The sequence below is a fragment of the Ptychodera flava genome, chromosome 13 (assembly GCF_041260155.1).
Source record: "Ptychodera flava strain L36383 chromosome 13, AS_Pfla_20210202, whole genome shotgun sequence".
NCBI classification, from domain to species: Eukaryota; Metazoa; Hemichordata; class Enteropneusta; family Ptychoderidae; genus Ptychodera; species Ptychodera flava.
The window spans coordinates 6,809,534-6,830,431 of NC_091940.1; the positions used below are offsets into that span (position 1 = coordinate 6,809,534).

A 20,898-nucleotide genomic window follows, 5' to 3' on the forward strand; every position below is an offset into this window, starting at 1 on the left:
TTGATAAAAGATCAAACTAGTAACATATATGGTCAAAAACAGACATATTTTGCCAAACTATGTACTGAGAATAACAACGCCTGGAGTAATAGTTAGGTCAGAGGTCAACCCAAAGTTGAGTGAGACCGCAGTCTATGCCAAAACACAGTTAAAAGCCTTCCCTACTGTCACTATCGGTACATTCGATGGCTAACATACCCACCGAATTTATTCACAGACATGTGACTGCTTAGTAATGAAACATAACGATGGTAAGATGGCTTGGCGTTGAACTTTTTTCCAGTTATTCGCTGGACGTTTTAAGTCGCAGCCTTTTCGCCTGAACTCTGAGAAAAACTAATACAATTACAAACAGAACTTCAAGTTTTGAGAGGCACAGAATGTATTTACTTTAATCAGACGATTGTTGAAATACATGTCATACAAGTTAGGGAGGGCGTAACTGAACCATGGCAAGTGATGCATGGTTTAGCGACACACAGCCCCAACCAACACCGGTGAAAGTTGTTGGACGGGTACCGCCTGGAGGCCTTGTCAGTTCGAACAAATGGCGTGATACAGAACTCATGAAGACGTTGCAGGGTGAGTCAGGTGAAATCAGTTCTTACCAAAAACATACTATGTTGTCGTTTCTATCTTTGGACTGTCACGACTGGCCGAAAATCCGATGTATTTGGTCATGCAGGGCAGGAACCCATTGTTCGAGAACTGTAAATGCTGAAAACTTTTCTTTATAGAGAGAAGAGAACAGTGATGACGATCATGATGATGTCATGTTGATGATGTCAGATGATGACGATGATGATACATATTTGTAGGGAAACAAGCGAAACCAACATAAACAATTTAAAGAGTCTTCAAGAACTTTTGATAAAATCATTTCAGGAATAAGGCTAAAAAAAATGAAGGCTAAAGTAATCAATGTTTCATCACTGCCTCCCTTTCCATTCACAGGTAAAATAAAAGTCAGCTATGAAGATGACCTTGGTGTCGTTGACTTTCATCCCAGTAGTGATACTGCTATTATTTACGTGTCAGAGAATGACATTATTGCCGGACACAGTTATAGGAGAAGACTTGTCAAGCTGAGAAAAGTAAGATTCTTACAAGACCACAGAAAAAGTCGGCATCAGAATCAGAAACAGGAGGAAGATTCCACTTTCTGGCATCGCTTACTGATTCCTATGTGGGGGACATGTTTCAATACATGTATTAAGTTCGATTTCAATTTGTAAAAGTGTCTGTATTTTGAAAACTTGAACTTGGTAGTGACTTGGCTGCGGGACATAAAATTAGAACAAGCTGAAAAATAAGAGTAAGCTGGATTAGTCGAAGCAAATAGTCAATTTCATCAAAAATGTGTGTATAACATTCTAAGGCAAATTAGAATTGCAAGAAAATCTTTACTAACCCACAGCAAAGGGTATAACTTGGTACCTAATATGTTTATGCATTTATACATATGCAGTAGAACGTAAAAGCCCTGATTTAAAGAGAACAATTGCATCAGTGGCTTGATGAATAAGTGAAAGGAATCCCTACTATTGGCAACCGCTGTCAGCACTTTTCTTGAAGATTTGTCATGCAAACAGTAAGGCCAGAGAAAAAAAAAATCTTGTTCATCGGATTTTTTGGACCAAGTTCCAGGAGCGGCGAGCGAAATTTTTTTTTTTTTTTTTTTTTTTTTTTTTTTAGGCCGAAGGTAAACGCGTTTCTCTGGCATTTTTGCACAGATGCAGACAAAGCAAGATAATTGTTTTCCTTTTTACCAGCAATATCTCAAACAAGAAACACTGATACTGGTAACTGAATTCAATACTATATTTCCCAACAATAACATAGTGTTTGCACAACATATTCTGAGTATTTCAACATTCTCTCAGAATAAACTGAAATGTACAGCAAATCACTGAAATCCAACAATTCAGTATTGTCCTTTAATATTGTCCTGGTGGGACCTAGCATCTGAGTTTTTTCATTTTACTTTGACCCCATGTTTTGGCCTCTTTACCACTGTCTCTACACATTTTACACAATGGTCTAACAACACTGTACTGTGATCGGAGTGAAGTTATATAGTCATCATTCAGAAGGCTGTCTTGTACTCCACAATAGAAACAGCAAGCTTCAACTGATACTTTAACATCGACGCAACCATGTGTATTGTCATTGCCGTAATTTTTACCTTCTCGTGTCTATTTATAGACAGAGAAGGTATTAGAGTTGAAAACCAATATGCTGCTGTCAAGAACTTCCGTCTGTCAAGACTTCCGTCTGTCAAGATCCGTTGACGTCATGCCATTGTGATGGGTCATATCATAAACTGGTGGGGGTGTTCATGGCTCAGGTTGAGGTGTGGGAGAACGATTTTGAGCTATGACAAAAATCAAAAGGGACTTAGCGGCATAGCCACAGTGTTAAGCCTTTCTCCAAGGTTTCTTAGTTGACTACAATCTATTACAGACTACTGAGCTGACGTTAGGGGTACTCACTTTGTGTTTGCTCACTCTGTGAGCGCTAGTGTTTGGTACTGAGTTGCGTGGATATCCCCTCATGGCCTCACGTGATCTGGGCCTGTTGCATAATCTGCAGAGATGATCATATGCCTCCGAGTCTGAAAACTGTCATTGTGTAAGCCTGTCGGCATTTTCCTTGCATTTTTTCTCATTTAATTTTGCAAAATATCGGCGAGTACCTCAATATTTCAAGATAACCCTTTCTTCCCAATCGTTTCCTGGAGTTTCAGAGTCATATGAACGAAAATGAGTGAAAGTTTTAGACAGGAAAATCGGACGTCGGCCATGTTCAATGTTTACAGTACAATCAGAAGTTTACGTGGAGGAATTAACCAACAAACACAGGAGTGTTCATGATGCCCGCCCTCTAGAGGCAGACCCTCCTATATGAAGTACCACATTTGATGCTTGTGGAAAGCTTGACCACACAATGGAGCATTTAAACTTTTAGAAAATGACAAACTGAATAAAAGGTATTCAGAAAATGTCAAATACTGAGGAAAAATGCGCAAATATTCAAAATAAACAGGTTAACTGATTGGTCAGCTATAAAAAACAATGAAAATGTTTATGATCAAAAGTTTTTGAGATGCGCGCACATTTTAACAAATACAGAAATTATTAACATTATAAATATAAGACCAAACTATTTTTTCAGGGATGGGGCAGGTTGGAAATGAGGGGTGAGAGACAAAGGCACACCTATTGCTGCATGTGGATGCAGCCACACCATTTCATTTACAGCATACTTATTCACTGTGTTGTGTCCAAGTTCCATATTGTACTGACTGTCATACAAGGATAACATAAGCAAATCAAATCAAATTAGAAAAGGATCAATGCTGTTGTGTGGATTTTGCTGAACATGGCTGATATTTCGCCCTATATATTGGTATCCAGCAAAGGCATATTTTGATGTAAAGTCAAAATTAACACTACATTGCTGACAATATATTTTACCGTTTCTGCATGAATTTTTCTTTTTTAAATTATAGTATATTAGTACTTCAAACAGATTAACAGTTATCGTGATGTCAACCCATAATTTTACATCACAAAGACTGTAATTCTGCCAATTTTTTTTTGTTTTTCAGTCATTTTATAAATTTTGCACTGCACAAGATGATTGAACAAATTGCAATGTTTGAATTTGTAAACTCAAAGAATAAAAATCCTTTGGTCACAAATTAAATTATTTTTTGAAAAGAAATTTACTCTTAAACACTTTTAGCATATATTCTTTACACGGTCATGTATTTCAAGGAAAATATGCCTATTAAAAACAGTAATTTCTTCACTTTCAATTTTTTTTCAATACTATGACAATTATCAGCCATGAGGTTATACAAACACAAGACCAGATAAGCGTTTTTCATCATTTCCACAGGACTCTTTGGAAAATCCATTAAAAACATTTAAAAGTGACTGGAAATGATCACTTGGTATACATTTAATTTACAGATGCCAGGTTGTGTATTTCACATGCACTCAGGTCAGTAAGGAAGTGCGTCATTACTATTTTGGACTGTTAATTCTTATTTCTGAATTGTTTAACTTTTTTCCACATTGAACTATCTTTAGGCAGTTTATACTGTAGCTTAGAATTTTTTGATTGATGTATTTAATCATCTTTTGGGTTCTTTGGGTCCATATCCCACCTCATGCCAATACATCATCAACTATTTACCAACAACTCCATGCCCAACAACCAATTACCTGACCTGGCCACACATTAGAGAAGGTACAGCGTCATTGACGGTATTTTTTATACTTTCGATGCAATTTTCATTCAATAGGATGCACCGTCCATCTGCTGTCACGATCTTGTTGAACAAATCGCTGAACGTAATTTCAGGACAAACACTGAATAGCGTCTTTGGAACTAACTGTTGGCCATCACGTCGAATGTTGGCGATCAAATTAATACTCACGATGTGACATGTACTAACCTTTACAAAACAAGAAAATTTCTGGCCAAATCGACCCACTTAGCGCCGTGATTCGTCAAATTCAGACGTCACAACAACGTGTTGGTGGTCAACTATTAAAGTCCAAACACATTCAAAATCCCGTGCCCGCGAAAACCCGACAAAGTGTAGGGCGCCACCAGCGGTTGTACTAAAAATATTTGTAATGCGGAAGTAAGAATTTGCCGCGATAAAAAAAAAAAAAAATTCCAAATATGCCAAAGTAGAAGCGGCGATTCCGATGAACAATTTATTTTTTCTTCCTGGCCTAATCAAGAAGTATGGTCAGGGGTTCTTGATCAGAAATTGACATAAAAAAAACATACCAGTAATTCATTTGTTAGGTGATGGGGAAAAAGGGCTCAGAATTCAGTTTATATTCCATGGCCATGTATCTATATCAATAGATGGTTACATTTGCTAGATAAAGCCTTAGCATGACACACTGTGACTGATGAATTTGCACATGATACATTCTAAAATCACTTTAAGGTTTTTGTATACATAGTTTACATGTCAATTTTTCACTATATTTCAAAAATTTTGGTATATATACTTAGAATGAGCTTTCTGTGCAGTATACACCCTAAGACTTCTCTGTTTTTCTTCAACACAGGCTAACTCTATGAAGGGAGTTGTGTTAGTTGAAAAGACACCAGTCAGTCAACAATATTTTTCAGCCTTGCAGAAGTTTGTTGTTCTAGAACTTGGAATGGTGTTGCTGTACATCACCTCACAAACTGAAGCTGGTAACCTCCTCATACAAATGGTATGTATCGAGCAGAAAAGATCTGTGACAAAAAATTAGAAACATTCGTTGAATTGAATTCTTCATATTTGATAACATTTCAAGCTCTTGTCACTTTGGATGTATTTTCCTTTGTTCTGTTTATTAAATTAATTTTCTCATGTCAGCCTCAAAATAGTGTTGAAATGCCATATTGTGTTCAACTCGTCAACACAGAATGATTATGACATGTAATGTCAAATGTCAATATTGACATCTGAATTGTAGTGCAAGTGAAAGTTCATATATTAACAATTAAACATCCATATTGTATGTAATATGATAGTTTTGTAACGTTAATACCTTGTATAGCAAATTACTTTTGTGAGAAGATGTTATTTTTGTTGAACAAAAACATCGACAAGATAATCAGATTAAGCGTAGTTGATGTTTGTCTTTGACCAAGAATAGCAATGAAAAGTTGCACCACGCAAGAATAATTTTACAGTAGATGGCAAATTGCTAAGTTCATAAATAATTAAAAGCAAAACATGACATACTGTATTCTGGCAAAAAACTTACATGCATGACTGTATGTATCAATACTTAAGCCATACTTCAGATCCCAAAGTTGCAAGATGTACCAACAATTTACATGCAAAGTATCAGTCTGTGAAATGTTTTCTCTTCATGACATAATAGAAGCAAATCTTTTCCTAATGTTTTGCTCAGGGGGATATTTTGACAATAAATTTATCTGAACTAAATTTTCAAACATCTAGAAAAATTCTGTTTGCAAGTTTGAATGAAGGCAGTTCTCTTAAAAATGGTTGTCTTGCTTTGACAGTTGGCAGGAGTATTGAGGCTTTTATGAAGTCAATGGATGCCATATTGGAACTTTTGTAATCTTCATCTATAATAAGATTTTCTTTTAGTAATGTTAAGAAAATGTCCTTGTAATATTTTCAGCTTTAATGAAGCAGCCAACCAAGCAGAAAAATGGGTAAAAACCATAATACAAGTAATTGCTAACCTAATGACATACTTTGAGGAGACAATTTATGTTGTTGTAATAACCATTAACATGATTACTTGCTTGGATACTTAAACAAACTATCAACAATTTGTCTGTGTATCTGGACTCATTTGCAATTAAAAATGTATAAAAGAAACATACACCATTTACAAATTACCGTTGAAGAGTAGATTTAGTTAATAATTTTAAAACTTTAAAGATGTGTATTAGAATGAAATTAATGAACCCATTAGAGAGGTAATCAGTTTCTAATGCATGGTAAACAAATGAACCATGCAGCACAAATGTAATAGTGCTTGATGTATGTATATGCAAATTTTACTGCATTTGCTTTCCAACAGCTTTCCTTCTCAGCGATAAATAAAAAATAACATGATTAAAATGAAATAGTTTAACATGACATTATTGTTAGGACCAGAGCAACAAAATACTGCAAATATTTACACTTAAAGATGCATTTTGTTACAAATATGAATTGAATCTTCAAAGATATTATTTCAGTACAGTTTTCGGTGCAAGCCTTTTCCAAGAAATGATTTGTCTTTTTTCTTCTAGGTTGATGAAGAAAACAAACCTTCTCCAAATCCTTTCAGAACAAAACGAAAAGTGCCTCCAATTGACCAAGCTGTTCTTACAACAGTACAGATGATTCCCAAACTTGGAGGGGTGAAGGCACGTGCACTGTTAGAGAGGTTTGGTAGCATCAAAGGAATCGTGCAAGCAACAGATTCAGTGAGTTTTGAAACATACTTGGAGCATGCATCTGTTTTTCATGAATTTTGTTTTGATATGAAAAGTACTTTGTGTTGTTCGACTTCTTGAAACCTGCTGAAATACTGGATGTCTACTGTGCACAACCTCAACTCTGCTTGCAGCAAGACAAGATTAAAACATTCAGTGAAACATTTTACAGTCTGTACTAGAAGGTCAAGTTCAGTACACTGCTTTCACCATGCATGGCTAAACATACACTGTTACAAAAGTTGGACCTCATGGAAGCTTTTGTAATGAAATCTGTCTTGGTGGTGTCTTTCATATAGATAAAGATAGCAGCTTTCCTTTACATTGTGGCAATATTTATTTGTCATAGGAAAGCAAGTCAGAATAGGAAAAATCGTTTTATCTGGAAGTCACAAACAAAATCTTCTTTTAGCATTCAACAAAAGGGTAATTTTTGACACTTTTATAATACATACAGTTGTCATTTTGTATCCTGAATGACTTTATGCGAATGTCTTACTAATAAGTTTTCTTGATATCACAAAAAGATAAAAATAGCGACATTGTCTCTTTCATGGCATTCCTTTTATTCATGAAGGAAATTTTGGTGACCATTTTACGTCTTTTCTTTTATGTCTTTGCTTATCAGAAAAACACAGGATAATGAAAATAATCGTTAATAAAGATTGATTTAAAGTAGAAGCAATAATTATTGTGTAATTATAAAATAATAAAACTAAGGCAAGAAATGTAAATTATAAAAAAATGATGAAATATGAATAAAATAATTAAGTAGTGTTGTACATGACAAACACATTTTTTTCAAAGCAATATTTCTTATCAAAGATGACATGAAACCACCTCATACTATATATTTCAAAAAGCTGAGAATCAATAGTTTAGTAGGGTAGAAATAGTTTAATCCAAGGATGCAGGGTACATATTAGGGGTATTAATGATAAACAATTTAAGTCAAAAACTTGATACTGCTAAATGAACTATAATATCTAATTTGAAATTAGAAAAAAAACAATAATTCTGTTTTGCATTATCTAACCCCATTCTTAAATGGCAGGGGTTGCAAGACTGATATTCAAAAAAGTGAATAAAATTGTGATAGTCAAAATTAAAATGACTCTTATTCAAATGACAGAACTTGCCAAACAAAATTATCATGTTGTTATAATGTGAAGATTTTACAAAATTTGACCCAGCCAGAGTGGAGCTAAGTTTTTTGAAATGTTGAAAATAGGAGAAAAGCCAGGAAATTGGGTGATTTGCATAACACTTCTTTCTCACACTTTTTACAACTGCTTGTCATCCTAAAAGGTGAATCTTATCAACATTTCAACCTTGGTTTGACAAATGAATGGCAAGTGAATGAATCTTTGTAAAAAAGTGATTTTCAGCAAAACATCCTGTGTTATGTGCAGTGTCACCTTAAATAACTGTTTAGGAAATGAAAGTGTATTAGTAATCAAGTAATTGTATATTTAAGGCCATCTGACCCATTTGACTCCCACCCATTATCGTGTAGTTACTTGTATTTTATGTTTTACTGATTTGACAATAGTGTAATGTTGTAGATGTATGAGAGCCCACCAGCTGCTGGCTCCAGAAATAACTACGAATAAGATATATCAACAAAACATGAATAGATCACAAATGAGTTAGCATAGTGTTACTACTGATGAGTGATTGGTTTTGCTGCAAAAAGAATTGAAATCTGGTTAAAAAAGCATGGAATGGGCATTCTTGAGGTGATTAGTTTCCCAACTAACATTTTGCGAATTACTATGGGAGTAAAATGTTACTCATTTTACAAAATTGAAAATTTTATTCGTTATAATTTTCTTTTTGCAGGAACTGGCTTCTGTGATTGGCAGATCAAATACAACGCATGTGAGAGCATTTTTCAACCACAGCATGTCAGACCCAAGATGACACCAGTAGTGTTTGTTCTAGACTGAGCCCATGTACAAATATTACTCCCATATCAGCGTTATCCAACCTTATGATGCATCAGATATATCACTCAATGACTTTTTATCAATTTTGATCTCCTGAGAGAACAGACAAGGGTAAGAAGTCACCCAAGTTCATTGACAATGGCATGATTCAGTGAACAGTATGTGGAGAACACTTCAGTTTAATCAATGTAATGAAACATTTTCCTTTGTACTTCAATTGTTTTGATGGTTTATTTTCAGCAGAATGATTTTGCTAAAAAATATGTAATGATTTTCATATTTTTGTGACAATTAATGCAATGAGGTTGCTATTGTAAATTTTAAATTTCAAATAGTGGTTGTTAGAAGTTCATGGAAATGCAAAAAAAGTGAAAAGAGGAAATGTGTACTGAGAGATTTCAATGACAAGTACATAAATATGATCACAGATGCCATTGATTTTCTGTTAGTCAGATGGCCTTTTATAGCGCCCTCACATGATCATGATGCAGGTATTCATGCAAACTGGCTGGCCCTAGCTACAGCAGCCTTGACATCAACAGCTTCCCCAGTGTACATTAAGTGAGAATGTTTACAGTGTTTCTGTAACTTGTCTACATGATTGAATTCTGAGAAGTGCCTTTAGACGTCACTATCCTTGCCCACGCATGTTAATATGTTATTCCAGACCACCTTCCCTTGGAGGTTGTTGGCATTACAGGAAATTGAGATGGGTTGCTGAATGTGTTGGATACATCGTGGCAAATTCACTGCTTTCATGAAATCAATCTGCAGAGAATGACAAATGACTTTTGTCCATAGCATATACTCAAACATCTTGGATTCCTATCATTTGTCATGTTTTTTTTTTTCTTCAAAATTGATGATGAAACTAATTTTTCATTTGCCACGAATGTCAGTCCATCAATCTTTTTAATAGGTACATATCACAGCCAGTCACTAGAAACCAAGTATGATCAGTAAAGGTTCATTGATTGTTTTTGCTTTCAGTATAATTCCTAATGCTAGATTCAGATGTGGCTTTACATGTAACTTCGGAAAACAAAGAAAGTTTAATTGGAGTTAACAGAGTAAACTATTTGAATTGGATTTAAAAAAACATTCGATGCTGATGTCATAAAAATGAAAGTGTTAATGAAGAACTTGACATTTCCTTGAACAACATAAAAACAGTTTGCAAGATACACGACATTACAGGAGTTTTTATTTTTGTATGAAACAAATTTTATTTGTTGGTTTGCTCGAATGTCATAATTTGCCTTGTAGCATTATATTGTTTGTTGTTAAAAATATCAACAAATGCTCACTCAGGAATTAACTGTTTCATTTTCATGGAAAAAAGAGGTATATGACAGTGCTGTTTTGCAGTAGACGAGTGTGCGTTCGTAGAGAGATAGACGTCTCAGAAAATGTGGTCAAAAAGATGTAAATTTGTAAATGATATTGATATCAAATTGGAACTCAGAAACATGATGAGAAACTGTCATTTTGTTGTCAAGTGTCATGAAATACCTGCCCCATTAATGTTGAACCAGAATTCAATGATGTTTATGTTGTCACACTGGGTCATTGTTCCATGTTTTTTAATAGGTTCATTTCTGTTATTGCAGAGGCCAGTGTACTTACTGAAGGTAATTTGTGAGAAATTATATTTCCACCTTAATTGTCCGGCCTTTCTCTGCTGAACACCTTTCATGCATAATAGAACCAACAGATGAATTCATAAGAAGGTTATGCTCAATGTCATATTTAATCATACAACTTTTTACCAGGCAGTCAACAGGTCAAAGGTTCAATGTCAGGTACATAGAGGATTTTGCCTGACTCGGTGGCTTTTGCTCATTGACTGCTATATCAAGGTCACAGCTTATTGATCAGCATAGGCTATTGAATGAAGGACTTCAAGCTATACAGTCCAGTCACCTTACCTTGTTCCTGTACCGGTACAACAATTCTACCCTTCTAATTGTGTGAGTTGTTTTTCTGTCACTTTACTGCTATCATCACAGGGAACTCTGACTCCTTATTTGTTTGTTTATTTATGCATGTTTGTTTATTTGTTACTATGATTATTTTCATATACAATGAAGAACCAATAGAGTTGTATTTGTGTTCATATTATTCAATAAAGAACAGTGTTTCTTTACAAATATAGTCAATAAATGATACTTTAAAAAGTTTCTAATACAATCCCACATATGAAATATAGCATACCCGCCTTTGCTATGAGGAGTAAGCACTCATATGTGTCCACCACTCTCTCTGAATACTCACCAGTGAGTTGTATTAGAAAGGGTGGACACTGACATAAGGTGCCTTTTGATATTAAAAGTGCACTCCAACTTGTATGAATCCTGCAGTCTACCATCCTGATGTTTTATCATTTTGTGAATTAGATGCAAAAATCATTTATAAAACTGTTTGAACTGAGCAACTATTTTGGCAAATCCTATTAATTTATCACAAACGAAAGGTAAGCCAGTGTTAAAGTGTTTTTACAAGCAACAAGATGATGAGACAACGATAATTTTTTTTCCTCAATTTATCGATATACTCTGATGTGATATACACCAATTTTATTTCATTATGACCATTTCATAATTTTGGAGAAATGAACATGCAAGTTTTTCAACACAGCACATTAAAAAAAAGAGGCTACTGTTCTACAACAAGTGGGGGAAAATGTAGGCGCTAAATTTGCTAGTTAATTTTCTTCTGCTTCTGTATGCGAGAAATCTTCATTCTCGCGAGCCAGAGGAATAATTTCTGCTCTGCTGACCTACGCAAAAACATTGCAGGTAGCGCTACGCTGTTGCCGTAAAGAGGTGCGTGGTTTATGACGATGGAAATCTTACAAGTGCCAGACTACTACAACTCTTAAAAGAAATGTCTCAAAGGAGAAACACGTAGATGAGCAACAAACAAATCCGAGTTCAAGTGATCGTTTTTGCACAGAGGCTTGTGTACACTCCCTCTGTGTCCAGCCTATGAAGGTGTTCTGATACATTGACATTTATCCATCCATTCTGAGTTGAAAACAACAAAAGATACGTACAATGTACTCTTTGTGTGTGTGGAACTGTGATTAAAGAATATATTGTGTAAGACTTCTCCAAAATAAAGGCTTGCCTATGAAAGACATATAAGTCATGCCATATATGGATTGTTTAAAATGGGCAGTGCTCAGTGAGTAGAAGCCCTTGACCATGGGACTTATCAAAGCAGCTGTCCCATTGCTCAAATGTGCCACAGCTGTGTTGTGAACATGCTGACAGCCAACATGCCAACCTTCATGGAAACATGCTGTGACAGTGTAACACTGCTGGTCAGCTACAGAGCCCACTGATCCAGCCAGGAAGGGGGAGGCGCCAATGTGTGGTGAATCATGGGGACAAAATATTTGCAAAGCCACATGGTTAACCACAGGGCATTCTGACCACAAGTGTCCGTCATCGTTGTTTTGTGTGTGAGGTTGCACAAAAGAACATACGTAAAAGGAAATGCATAAACTAGTAAGGCATGCACACACCCTGTGGACTGACCACTATGATGAAAGAAAGACCATTTCAACACTGCCGATGACATCATCATCTATCGTTATTCATATTCATTCTATCATTTACAGTGCCTCAATTATGGATATTGCACTCTGTCGACCTTGTAATTTTACATTTTTTAATAAGCATACACTTGCAAACTACTTTCTTGTCAGTTAAATTAATCATGTTCACGCAGTATAATGAATGTAGACAGGCTTGCTTGATTACATGCAAATTGACAAAGTTCACTTGCTCTAGTTGTCAGCTGTTTTAATAGTTGTAAGATATTTTCAATTTACGTGTATTTTGTTCTGTTTGTGAAACATAATTTCTTCATCAACTCTTAAAACCCTGTCAAAATACCAGTGATCAACTTGTTAACACAGCCTATTTGTATGTGATGTCACATGTCATATTGTTAAACAACTAAATTTTAGTCCAGACAAGAATTCGCTTGAATCAACAATAAAATCGCCGACTGTACACAATGCACAATATTGACATTGGTAATACATATCACGTCAGCGTACTTTAGGGAGAGGATAGTTCCAGCCTGTGTGTCCTCTTGTCATAGTTGTTCCATGATAGTTGTAAAGTTTTCATCAAGGATCTGTGAGATTAAATCTATTGGTCTCCTTGGAGCCATAAACCTGCTAAATGCAGGTCTTTTGTCTTTTTGTCCAAATCAAACAGAACAAGAAAGACTATCCCTTTGCAAATTCCAGAATCAGCATGACTCGTTAAAAGAATGTACTTATGGAATAAACATTATTTGGGTTCAAATACTAAAACTGCGTTATAATTGCTCAGAAAAATAAATCTGTATAAAGTGTCTGTGAAATGGTGACATTCATTCTTGTGAATCCTGAAGACCGGAAACTGCTTGGCATCTGGAAGCAAGGATACACAGTACTACCTTTAATATACAATGTAATGAACAAAGGACTGGACAGCTGGAGCAGACAGAAAGATGCCTAAACAATGACATTGAGTTTCAGTTATTTGCCCATCGAGGGTCTATGAATTGCCACATTATGTAATACCTGCAAATGAGCCTCAGCAGTGCTGTAGAACACATGGTACATTTGTTTGACTGAAAACTTTAGATCGTATACTCATGTAAAGCCAGTGAGTAGTGCATCATTGGCCAGGAAAATCAAAAAAGTATTCAACCGAAAAGTTCTGCATTTCAACACTGGTTTTATACTTGTAGATTTTCTATAAAGGTGTTGGTGTGGGACAGAAGAGATTTGATACACAGTAAACATTTAGATCATATAAAACTGAAATCTTTAGAGGAACAGGATGGGGGATTCAGGCTCCCTGTTTGTTTGTTTATTTGTTTTTTTATACATGTTTGTTTATTACTTTTGTATGATTATTTCAATAAACAATTAAGAACCAATAACGAGTTATATATTATCATGTTTGCCAATAAAGAATGGTGTTAGTTTGTTTATTTTTGTTTGTTTGTTTGTTTGTTTGTTTGTTTGTTTGTTTATTACAAGTATAGTCAAAAGTTGATACGTTAAATAGTTTGTAATACAATCCCACATATATGAAATAGTGCATAGCCTGCCTTTGCTTAAAAGCACTCATGTTTGTCCACCACTCTTTCTGAATACGGTACTCACCTTTTTTAGGTTTTCTGTTTTCATGAAAAAAAGACTGACTCCACACACAGGAAATAGGGTGGTAGGGGCAATGTCACTGTTTTCAGTGCCTGTCTGTGTTATGAAATACCATTAATATTCTTCAAGCATTTCATGAGAGTCAAATTCAAGAGACAATACCTGTAAACTTTAATAATATTTTTATAAATTTTGTTACAGTATTATTGTAAAAGAAGTATGTAAAGTCTTCGTCTGCTTCCTAAAATGATTGTTGAAATAGAAAATGTAAGTCTTACAAATACAACTCACTGCATATAAGAATGTTATTGTTGACAAATAAAGTCTTTTTTAAACTTAAACTAAATTGTCAACAACATTCTAGACTGTGTTGATGAGTTGGACTTAAGACATTTAGGGATGGACCATTTGATATCCTTGGGGGGTCAGTAATGACAAAAAAAAAAACCAGCTAGAGAAGGCTTGACAAAAAAAAAAAAAGGTGGGAGGGTGGAAAAAAATAATGTACAATGGATCAGGTGAGATAAGATAATGCTACCACATCAATCTTCCAGACTCCCCTGAATATCAATTGGTCCACTCCTCAGTGATTTTTGAAACAGAACAAGAAGTTGTATTTATAAACAGAACAAACATATAACAGAAATACATATCACATGTGACAGCTACAGGAGATTTTAAACCCCACATTATACTAGCTTTGCAATTTATCAGTGATACACATATCAGAAAGTATTTCATTACATTCTTTATTCATTCTTTCCATATTAAGAATTTGATTGAAGTTACATTTTGTTGATTACTCATACTGGATTCTGCACGATTCTGTCTGATATTGATATGAGCGACTTTGACAATTTAATGTCATGCTTACAGAATGAGACTGCATGTGACTTTTATGGAAAAATCCAGTGTTCACGCTCAAACTCTCCTCAAACAAACTTTTGACCAATCTCTTTCAAAATTGCAAATTTTGGTACCAGAGAAACAAATTACCTTAATTCTAGAATTTCCTAAACTCTGTACTTTCAATTTGGCCTGCCGGAAGTGACTGGACAACAATTTCTCTGTTTCTAGTATTCTGTATTTAGCTGCACATGTAAGAACTTCTAGGAAATCAGCTGTATATTGTATGTATCATTAAAAATAGAACATTATGAAGGTACACAAATATAGGATGATGATTACAGTAATTTATTTTTTGTTGTCCATCATGCACTATTGAGCAGGAATGTCAATTCTATGGACACTTCTTTAAACCAAAGACATCTGTGTATCCCTTTCTTTCTCCATTGACATCACTAATTTTGTTTATCAATGTTGTCATTTCCTGTTCTATAAATATATAAATGACTAATGTTTGCATTTTGGCCTTGGCAGCAACTAATAGGTTTTCAATCCTGTTTTTATCTTACTGACATTGTTCTTCTTGTTTTTATGAAATCAATATAGCAGCTTTGTAAAGAACAGAACTTTTTCCAGCTATTTCACACTTCCACATTAAAATTGAATAAAAATAAACTTGTCAAATTCAATGAGCAATTAGCTTGCTGTCTGATTGAATATATTTGGAACCCTTTAGAGGTATCTGGCCATGTTAAGTAGTTAAAATTAGTCATATATTTTAAACAATCTACTTCTGAACCCTTGTTTTGAAAAAGTTCTTTACATGAATATTTCTAACCTATGCCCTGTTCAGTAAATGAAATAGTTCAGCATACATAGTTGAAGTTTACTTCTCACTCCACTTCAATTGTCATTTACTCTTTCACAAACAAATGAATATACTTCAGTTAGAATGAAGGGTGTGAAAATGTTTGTACACTGGAATTTTTTCAGAAGCTTTGCTTGCCTGCTGTTTATTTCGACTCATTTATGGAGCAATTTACAAAATCAAAAAATAACAAAACATTCAGGTTTTTAGCTCCCATAGCCATAATTATGTATATATGGCAATGGAAGCTATTCTTATAGGCTAGGGAAATGTTTGTATGTATGTATGTCTGTATGTCTGTATGTCTGTATGTTTGTATATCTGTATGTCTGTCCGTCAACATCAAAAACTCCAAAACCGCTGCACATTTCATCTTGATATTTGGTGTGTACATGGATGATGGGCTGTAGATGAGATTTTGTTCAAATGAAGTTGTCATTGCCAAAAATATGCAAATGAAGTGAAAAATGTAAAAACAGTCAAAATTGAAAATCTCAATAACCACTGAGCAGATTACATGAAAAATTAGCATGTAAGTACTTTGGGCTGACCTGAAATGATTGTGTTTTTTTTTATTTTTTTGATATTGTTGAAAATATGCAAATTAGTGCCAAAAAAGGCGTTTTTGGTAAAAAATCTTCTTCTTCATAACCGCTGGTCAGACAGCTTTGATATTTGGTATACAGGTCCCTAGGGATAACCCAACTTGGATTTGTTCAAATTGTGATGAAATATGCAAATCTGTATTTTTAAGGAATATTTTTGTCATTTTTGGTCAAAAATTTATTTCATCAAAACCGCTTGTCTGACAGCTTTGATATTTGGTATACAGGTCCCTAGGGATAACCCAATTTGGATTTGTTCAAATTGTGATGAAATAAGCAAATTTGTATTTTTAAGGAATTTTTTTGTCATTTTTGGTCAAAAATTTATTTCATCAAAACCGCTCGTCTGACAGCTTTGATATTTGGTATACAGGTCCCTCGGGATAACCCAACTTGGATTTGTTCAAATTGTGATGAAATAAGCAAATTTGTATTTTTAAGGAATTTTTTTGTCATTTTTGGTCAAAAATTTATTTCATCAAAACCGCTCGTCTGACAGCTTTGATATTTGGTATACAGGTCCCTAGGGATAACCCAACTTGGATTTGTTCAAATTGTGATGAAATAAGCAAATCTGTATCTTTAAGGAATTTTTTGTCATTTTTGGTTAAAGATTTATTACATCAAAATCGCTCGTCTGACAGCTTTGATATGTGGTATACAGGTTCCTACAGATAAACTAAATATGATATACAGAATATATGATGAAATCTGCAATTTTGTATTTTTGGTGCAATTTTTGCCATTTTTTGGTCAAAAATGTGTTTCTCAATAACTACTTGTCTGATGCCTTTGATAATTGGTATACAGGTTCCTGGGGGTTCTCTTAGTGTGATATAGTGAAATTTGATGAAATCTTCAATTTTGTATTTTTGGGTCAGTTTTTGCCGTTTTGGGTCAAAATATTTGTTTCTCAAAAGTTACTCATGTGATAGCTTTGATATTTGGTATACATTTTTATACATAATTATGATGAAATCATCAATTTTGTATTTTTGCAGCTAATTTTGCCATTTTAGGTCAGGCCATCCTGAAATGAGCTATCAAAGATCTCAACCTTCTTCATCAATACATATGTCACAAAAAGTTGCTCTCTACATAACACAGCAGAGCTCTGTCGACCATTGTATACAATGCAAGATCCGAGGTACATGAATATTCCACATTGATTAAGGGTCATTAGCATAAAATTTTAATACAGAAACAATGCTCATTAAGGTAATCTGCATATTTGAATATCATTATACCTCGGATCTTGCACTAATAGGACCATTGGGTCGCTTGTTAGCTCCCATAGCCATATGTATATATGTTTACAAGTTTACATTTTATTGAAAATCTCAATAGCCACTGAGCAGATTAGATGAAAAATTAGCATGTAAGTACTTTGGGCTGACCTGAAATGATTGTGCACATCTTGGGTCAGTATCTTGGACTTGCTATTTTTCATGAATTTTTTTGTAATTTTCTCCCATTTTTGGTCAAAAAATCTTCTTCTCTGAAACCACAAGTCTGATTGATTTGAAACTTGGTATGGAAGTACATAGGAGTGACCTTTCGGGAGTTTCCCAAATCTGGGCAAATCGTGGTGAAATTTGCATATTTGCATTTTTGGGCTATTTTTTTCATTTTTGATCAAATTTTTTTTTTCTCTGAAACCACACGTCCGATTGAGTTGAAACTTAGTGTAGAGGTTTTTACGGGTGACGTCAGTAAGATTTGATCAAATTCTGGTGAAATTTGCATAATTTTATTTTATTGGGGGAATTGTTTCTATTTGTGATAAAAAAATCTTTTAGCTTGATTTTAGCTTGTTTTGATAACTATATGGGAGCGACCAGTGACATTGTCACTATTTTTCCAAATATGGTTAAAATGGGTCATAACGGCTGTTTCAAACTTCAAGTATCAAAATTCAAGTATTATCAGGTTTATTTTAAGAAATTTCCTTCTCTATTCCCTCACTTTGCATGGTCATGCCTGTTTTGTTTATGAAAAAGAACCAGGTAAAACAGTCTCCTTAGGAAAAGTTTGAGCAAAAGTTTTTTTTTCTCTGAAACCACACGTCCGATTGAGTTGAAACTTAGTGTAAAGGTTTTTACGGGTGACGTCAGTAAGATTTGATCAAATTCTGGTGAAATTTGCATAATTTTATTTTATGGGGGAATTGTTTCTATTTGTGATAAAAAAATCTTTTAGCTTGATTTTAGCTTGTTTTGATAACTTCAAATGGGTCATAACGGCTGTTCAAACTTCAAGTATCAAACTTCAAGTATTACCAGGTTTATTTTAAGAAATTTCCTTCTCAATTCCCTCACTTTGCATGGTCATGCCTGTTTTGTTTATGAAAAAGAACCAGGTAAAACAGTCTCCTTAGGAAAAGTTTGAGCAAAAGTTTTTTTTTCTCTGAAACCACACGTCCGATTGAGTTGAAACTTAGTGTAAAGGTTTTTACGGGTGACGTCAGTAAGATTTGATCAAATTCTGGTGAAATTTGCATAATTTTATTTTATTGGGGGAATTGTTTCTATTTGTGATAAAGAAATCTTTTAGCTTGATTTTAGCTTGTTTTGATAACTTCAAATGGGTCATAATGGCTGTTTCAAACTTCAAGTATCAAAATTCAAGTATTATCAGGTTTATTTTAAGAAATTTCCTTCTCAATTCCCTCACTTTGCATGGTCATGCCTGTTTTGTTTATGAAAAAGAACCAGGTAAAACAGTTTCCTTGTGAAAAGTTTGAGCAAAAGTTTAAAAATATCCTGTTTCTAACTGTGTATTGCCTCAACACATACACACTCATAAAACCATTGAAAAAAGTTACAGATGATACAATTTACGATTCAAACAAAAAATATAAAATCAAAAAACCTGAGTGATGGTAGATATTATGCAGCCTTTTAGAATCAATGTGTATTGATTTCAGTCATTAACTTCTTTGCTTACAGGAAGTTCATGAAGCTGTAGTGTTTCCTTCCTATTCATACTTTTCTACATTGAAAGCAGAAATTAAATAAAAACAAAGAAAGATGTGTGACTTACTAGATGCTTATTTTCATTAAGAAAATATAGCCGGATGGCACCCTGTAGCCTCATTATCAATAAAGAACTTTGATTTTCTGATAAGACACTTTAAATAAAATTCTTTGTTTGCTATCTTTATGCTGGTAGATTTTCAGAGAAAATTAAGAAAATAAACATAATGTTAACACTATTACAAACAAAAATATTATTTTTCCAAAGGAAACCAAATAAAAATTTAGCATGTGTTTTTTGTCTGTGTTTGTTTTTTTCCCTTGCTGGGTGGTAAGTTTTTCAAAAATCCAATTATGGCAAACAAAGAATTTTCTTTAAATAGCCTGATCAAGATCCAGCAGTCTAGAATCTGTTTGTAGTTTTTGTAACGTACCCCAAAGCTTAGCAAAGACCATACTGTGATGAGATACTAGACTTGGCTCTGAGTATTGCCTTTGTAGTTACATTTTTGATGCCTCATCAATAACAGTGTAGTCTTATCTCACTCAAACAGATGCTGTGACTAATTGTCATGATGACTCTTTTGAGACTTACAAATATAAAATGTACACATGATTATTGACAAATAAGTAAGATTGAGAGTAAATAATACAATAAAGTGGTCATCATGCTATTGTTGCAGTTGTATGGCACTTGTGTACCTTGAGCTGTGTATTTAATGGTTAAGTTTAAGTTTGGTTAAGTTCATATGGTTTTATAGAGATATATATTACTATAATTGTTAGAATGAAAAAAGCAAACAAAACTGACTTTAAAATACTTTGCTTGATGTTGTGACTGTCCCTGTATGAGGAAAGAATTAAATTAAAAACAGTAATTAAGTAGAATAATCTTTAAGTTTGGGAATTCTTCTTTATCTGTAATGAGATGTCAACAAAAATGAAGCAGTATTATAGATGATGTGTCTTATTGTTTTTGGAAATGTTTACTTATGAAAAAAAGACAAAAAGTACCGGTGTATGTTCATTAACCAAAGAAAATCTTCCCTTTCTCTTTCTATGATCTCTTCATATTACTGTCCTGGGAGGATGGTATGCTCAAATTAATTTCCAACAGAATAAGAGAAAATACTAGTCTTATTTTTTTCAAATAGTCGTCACTGTGAAAAATACCTGCCAATCAGGAACATGGAGGTGTGGTCCGTTCATATGAATGTTTACTTAATATTCATGGTATCGCTTGCCAAAGAGAGGGCATGACCTCTGCTTGTCGGGTCATTGACTGCTCTATGAATTTATGTAAGCTGCACTACCTTGAGGTCAGCATACAAACCTATTATTTTGATTTTTTTACAGATCTCAATGCTCGTAATGGGTACAATGAACACAGTGAATGGGGCACCCTGAATCTTACACTGGCCAACACGACTGCTGATATTCAAATTGTGCACTTTCATTGTAAATTAGCACTTGATCAATCTGGTGACAATGAAAAACA

General features: G+C 34.2%; 1 protein-coding gene across 2 annotated transcripts; it reads left to right on the forward strand.

The window, feature by feature from the left end:
• Positions 1-94: 94 nt before the first annotated feature.
• LOC139147257 (Fanconi anemia core complex-associated protein 24-like) lies at positions 95-11,136 on the forward strand. 2 transcript variants are annotated; one of them, XM_070718285.1, is made up of 5 exons: positions 95-582; positions 955-1,094; positions 5,100-5,252; positions 6,802-6,978; positions 8,830-11,136. In XM_070718285.1, the coding sequence occupies exons 1-5, from the start codon at positions 450-452 to the stop codon at positions 8,908-8,910; spliced, it is 684 nt and encodes a 227-aa protein (XP_070574386.1). In that variant the 5' UTR covers positions 95-449; the 3' UTR covers positions 8,911-11,136. The 2 variants fall into 2 exon arrangements, with proteins under 2 accessions (XP_070574386.1, XP_070574387.1); XM_070718286.1 differs by having other exon boundaries at positions 97-251; positions 8,830-11,083.
• The last annotated feature ends 9,762 nt before the right edge of the window (positions 11,137-20,898 follow it).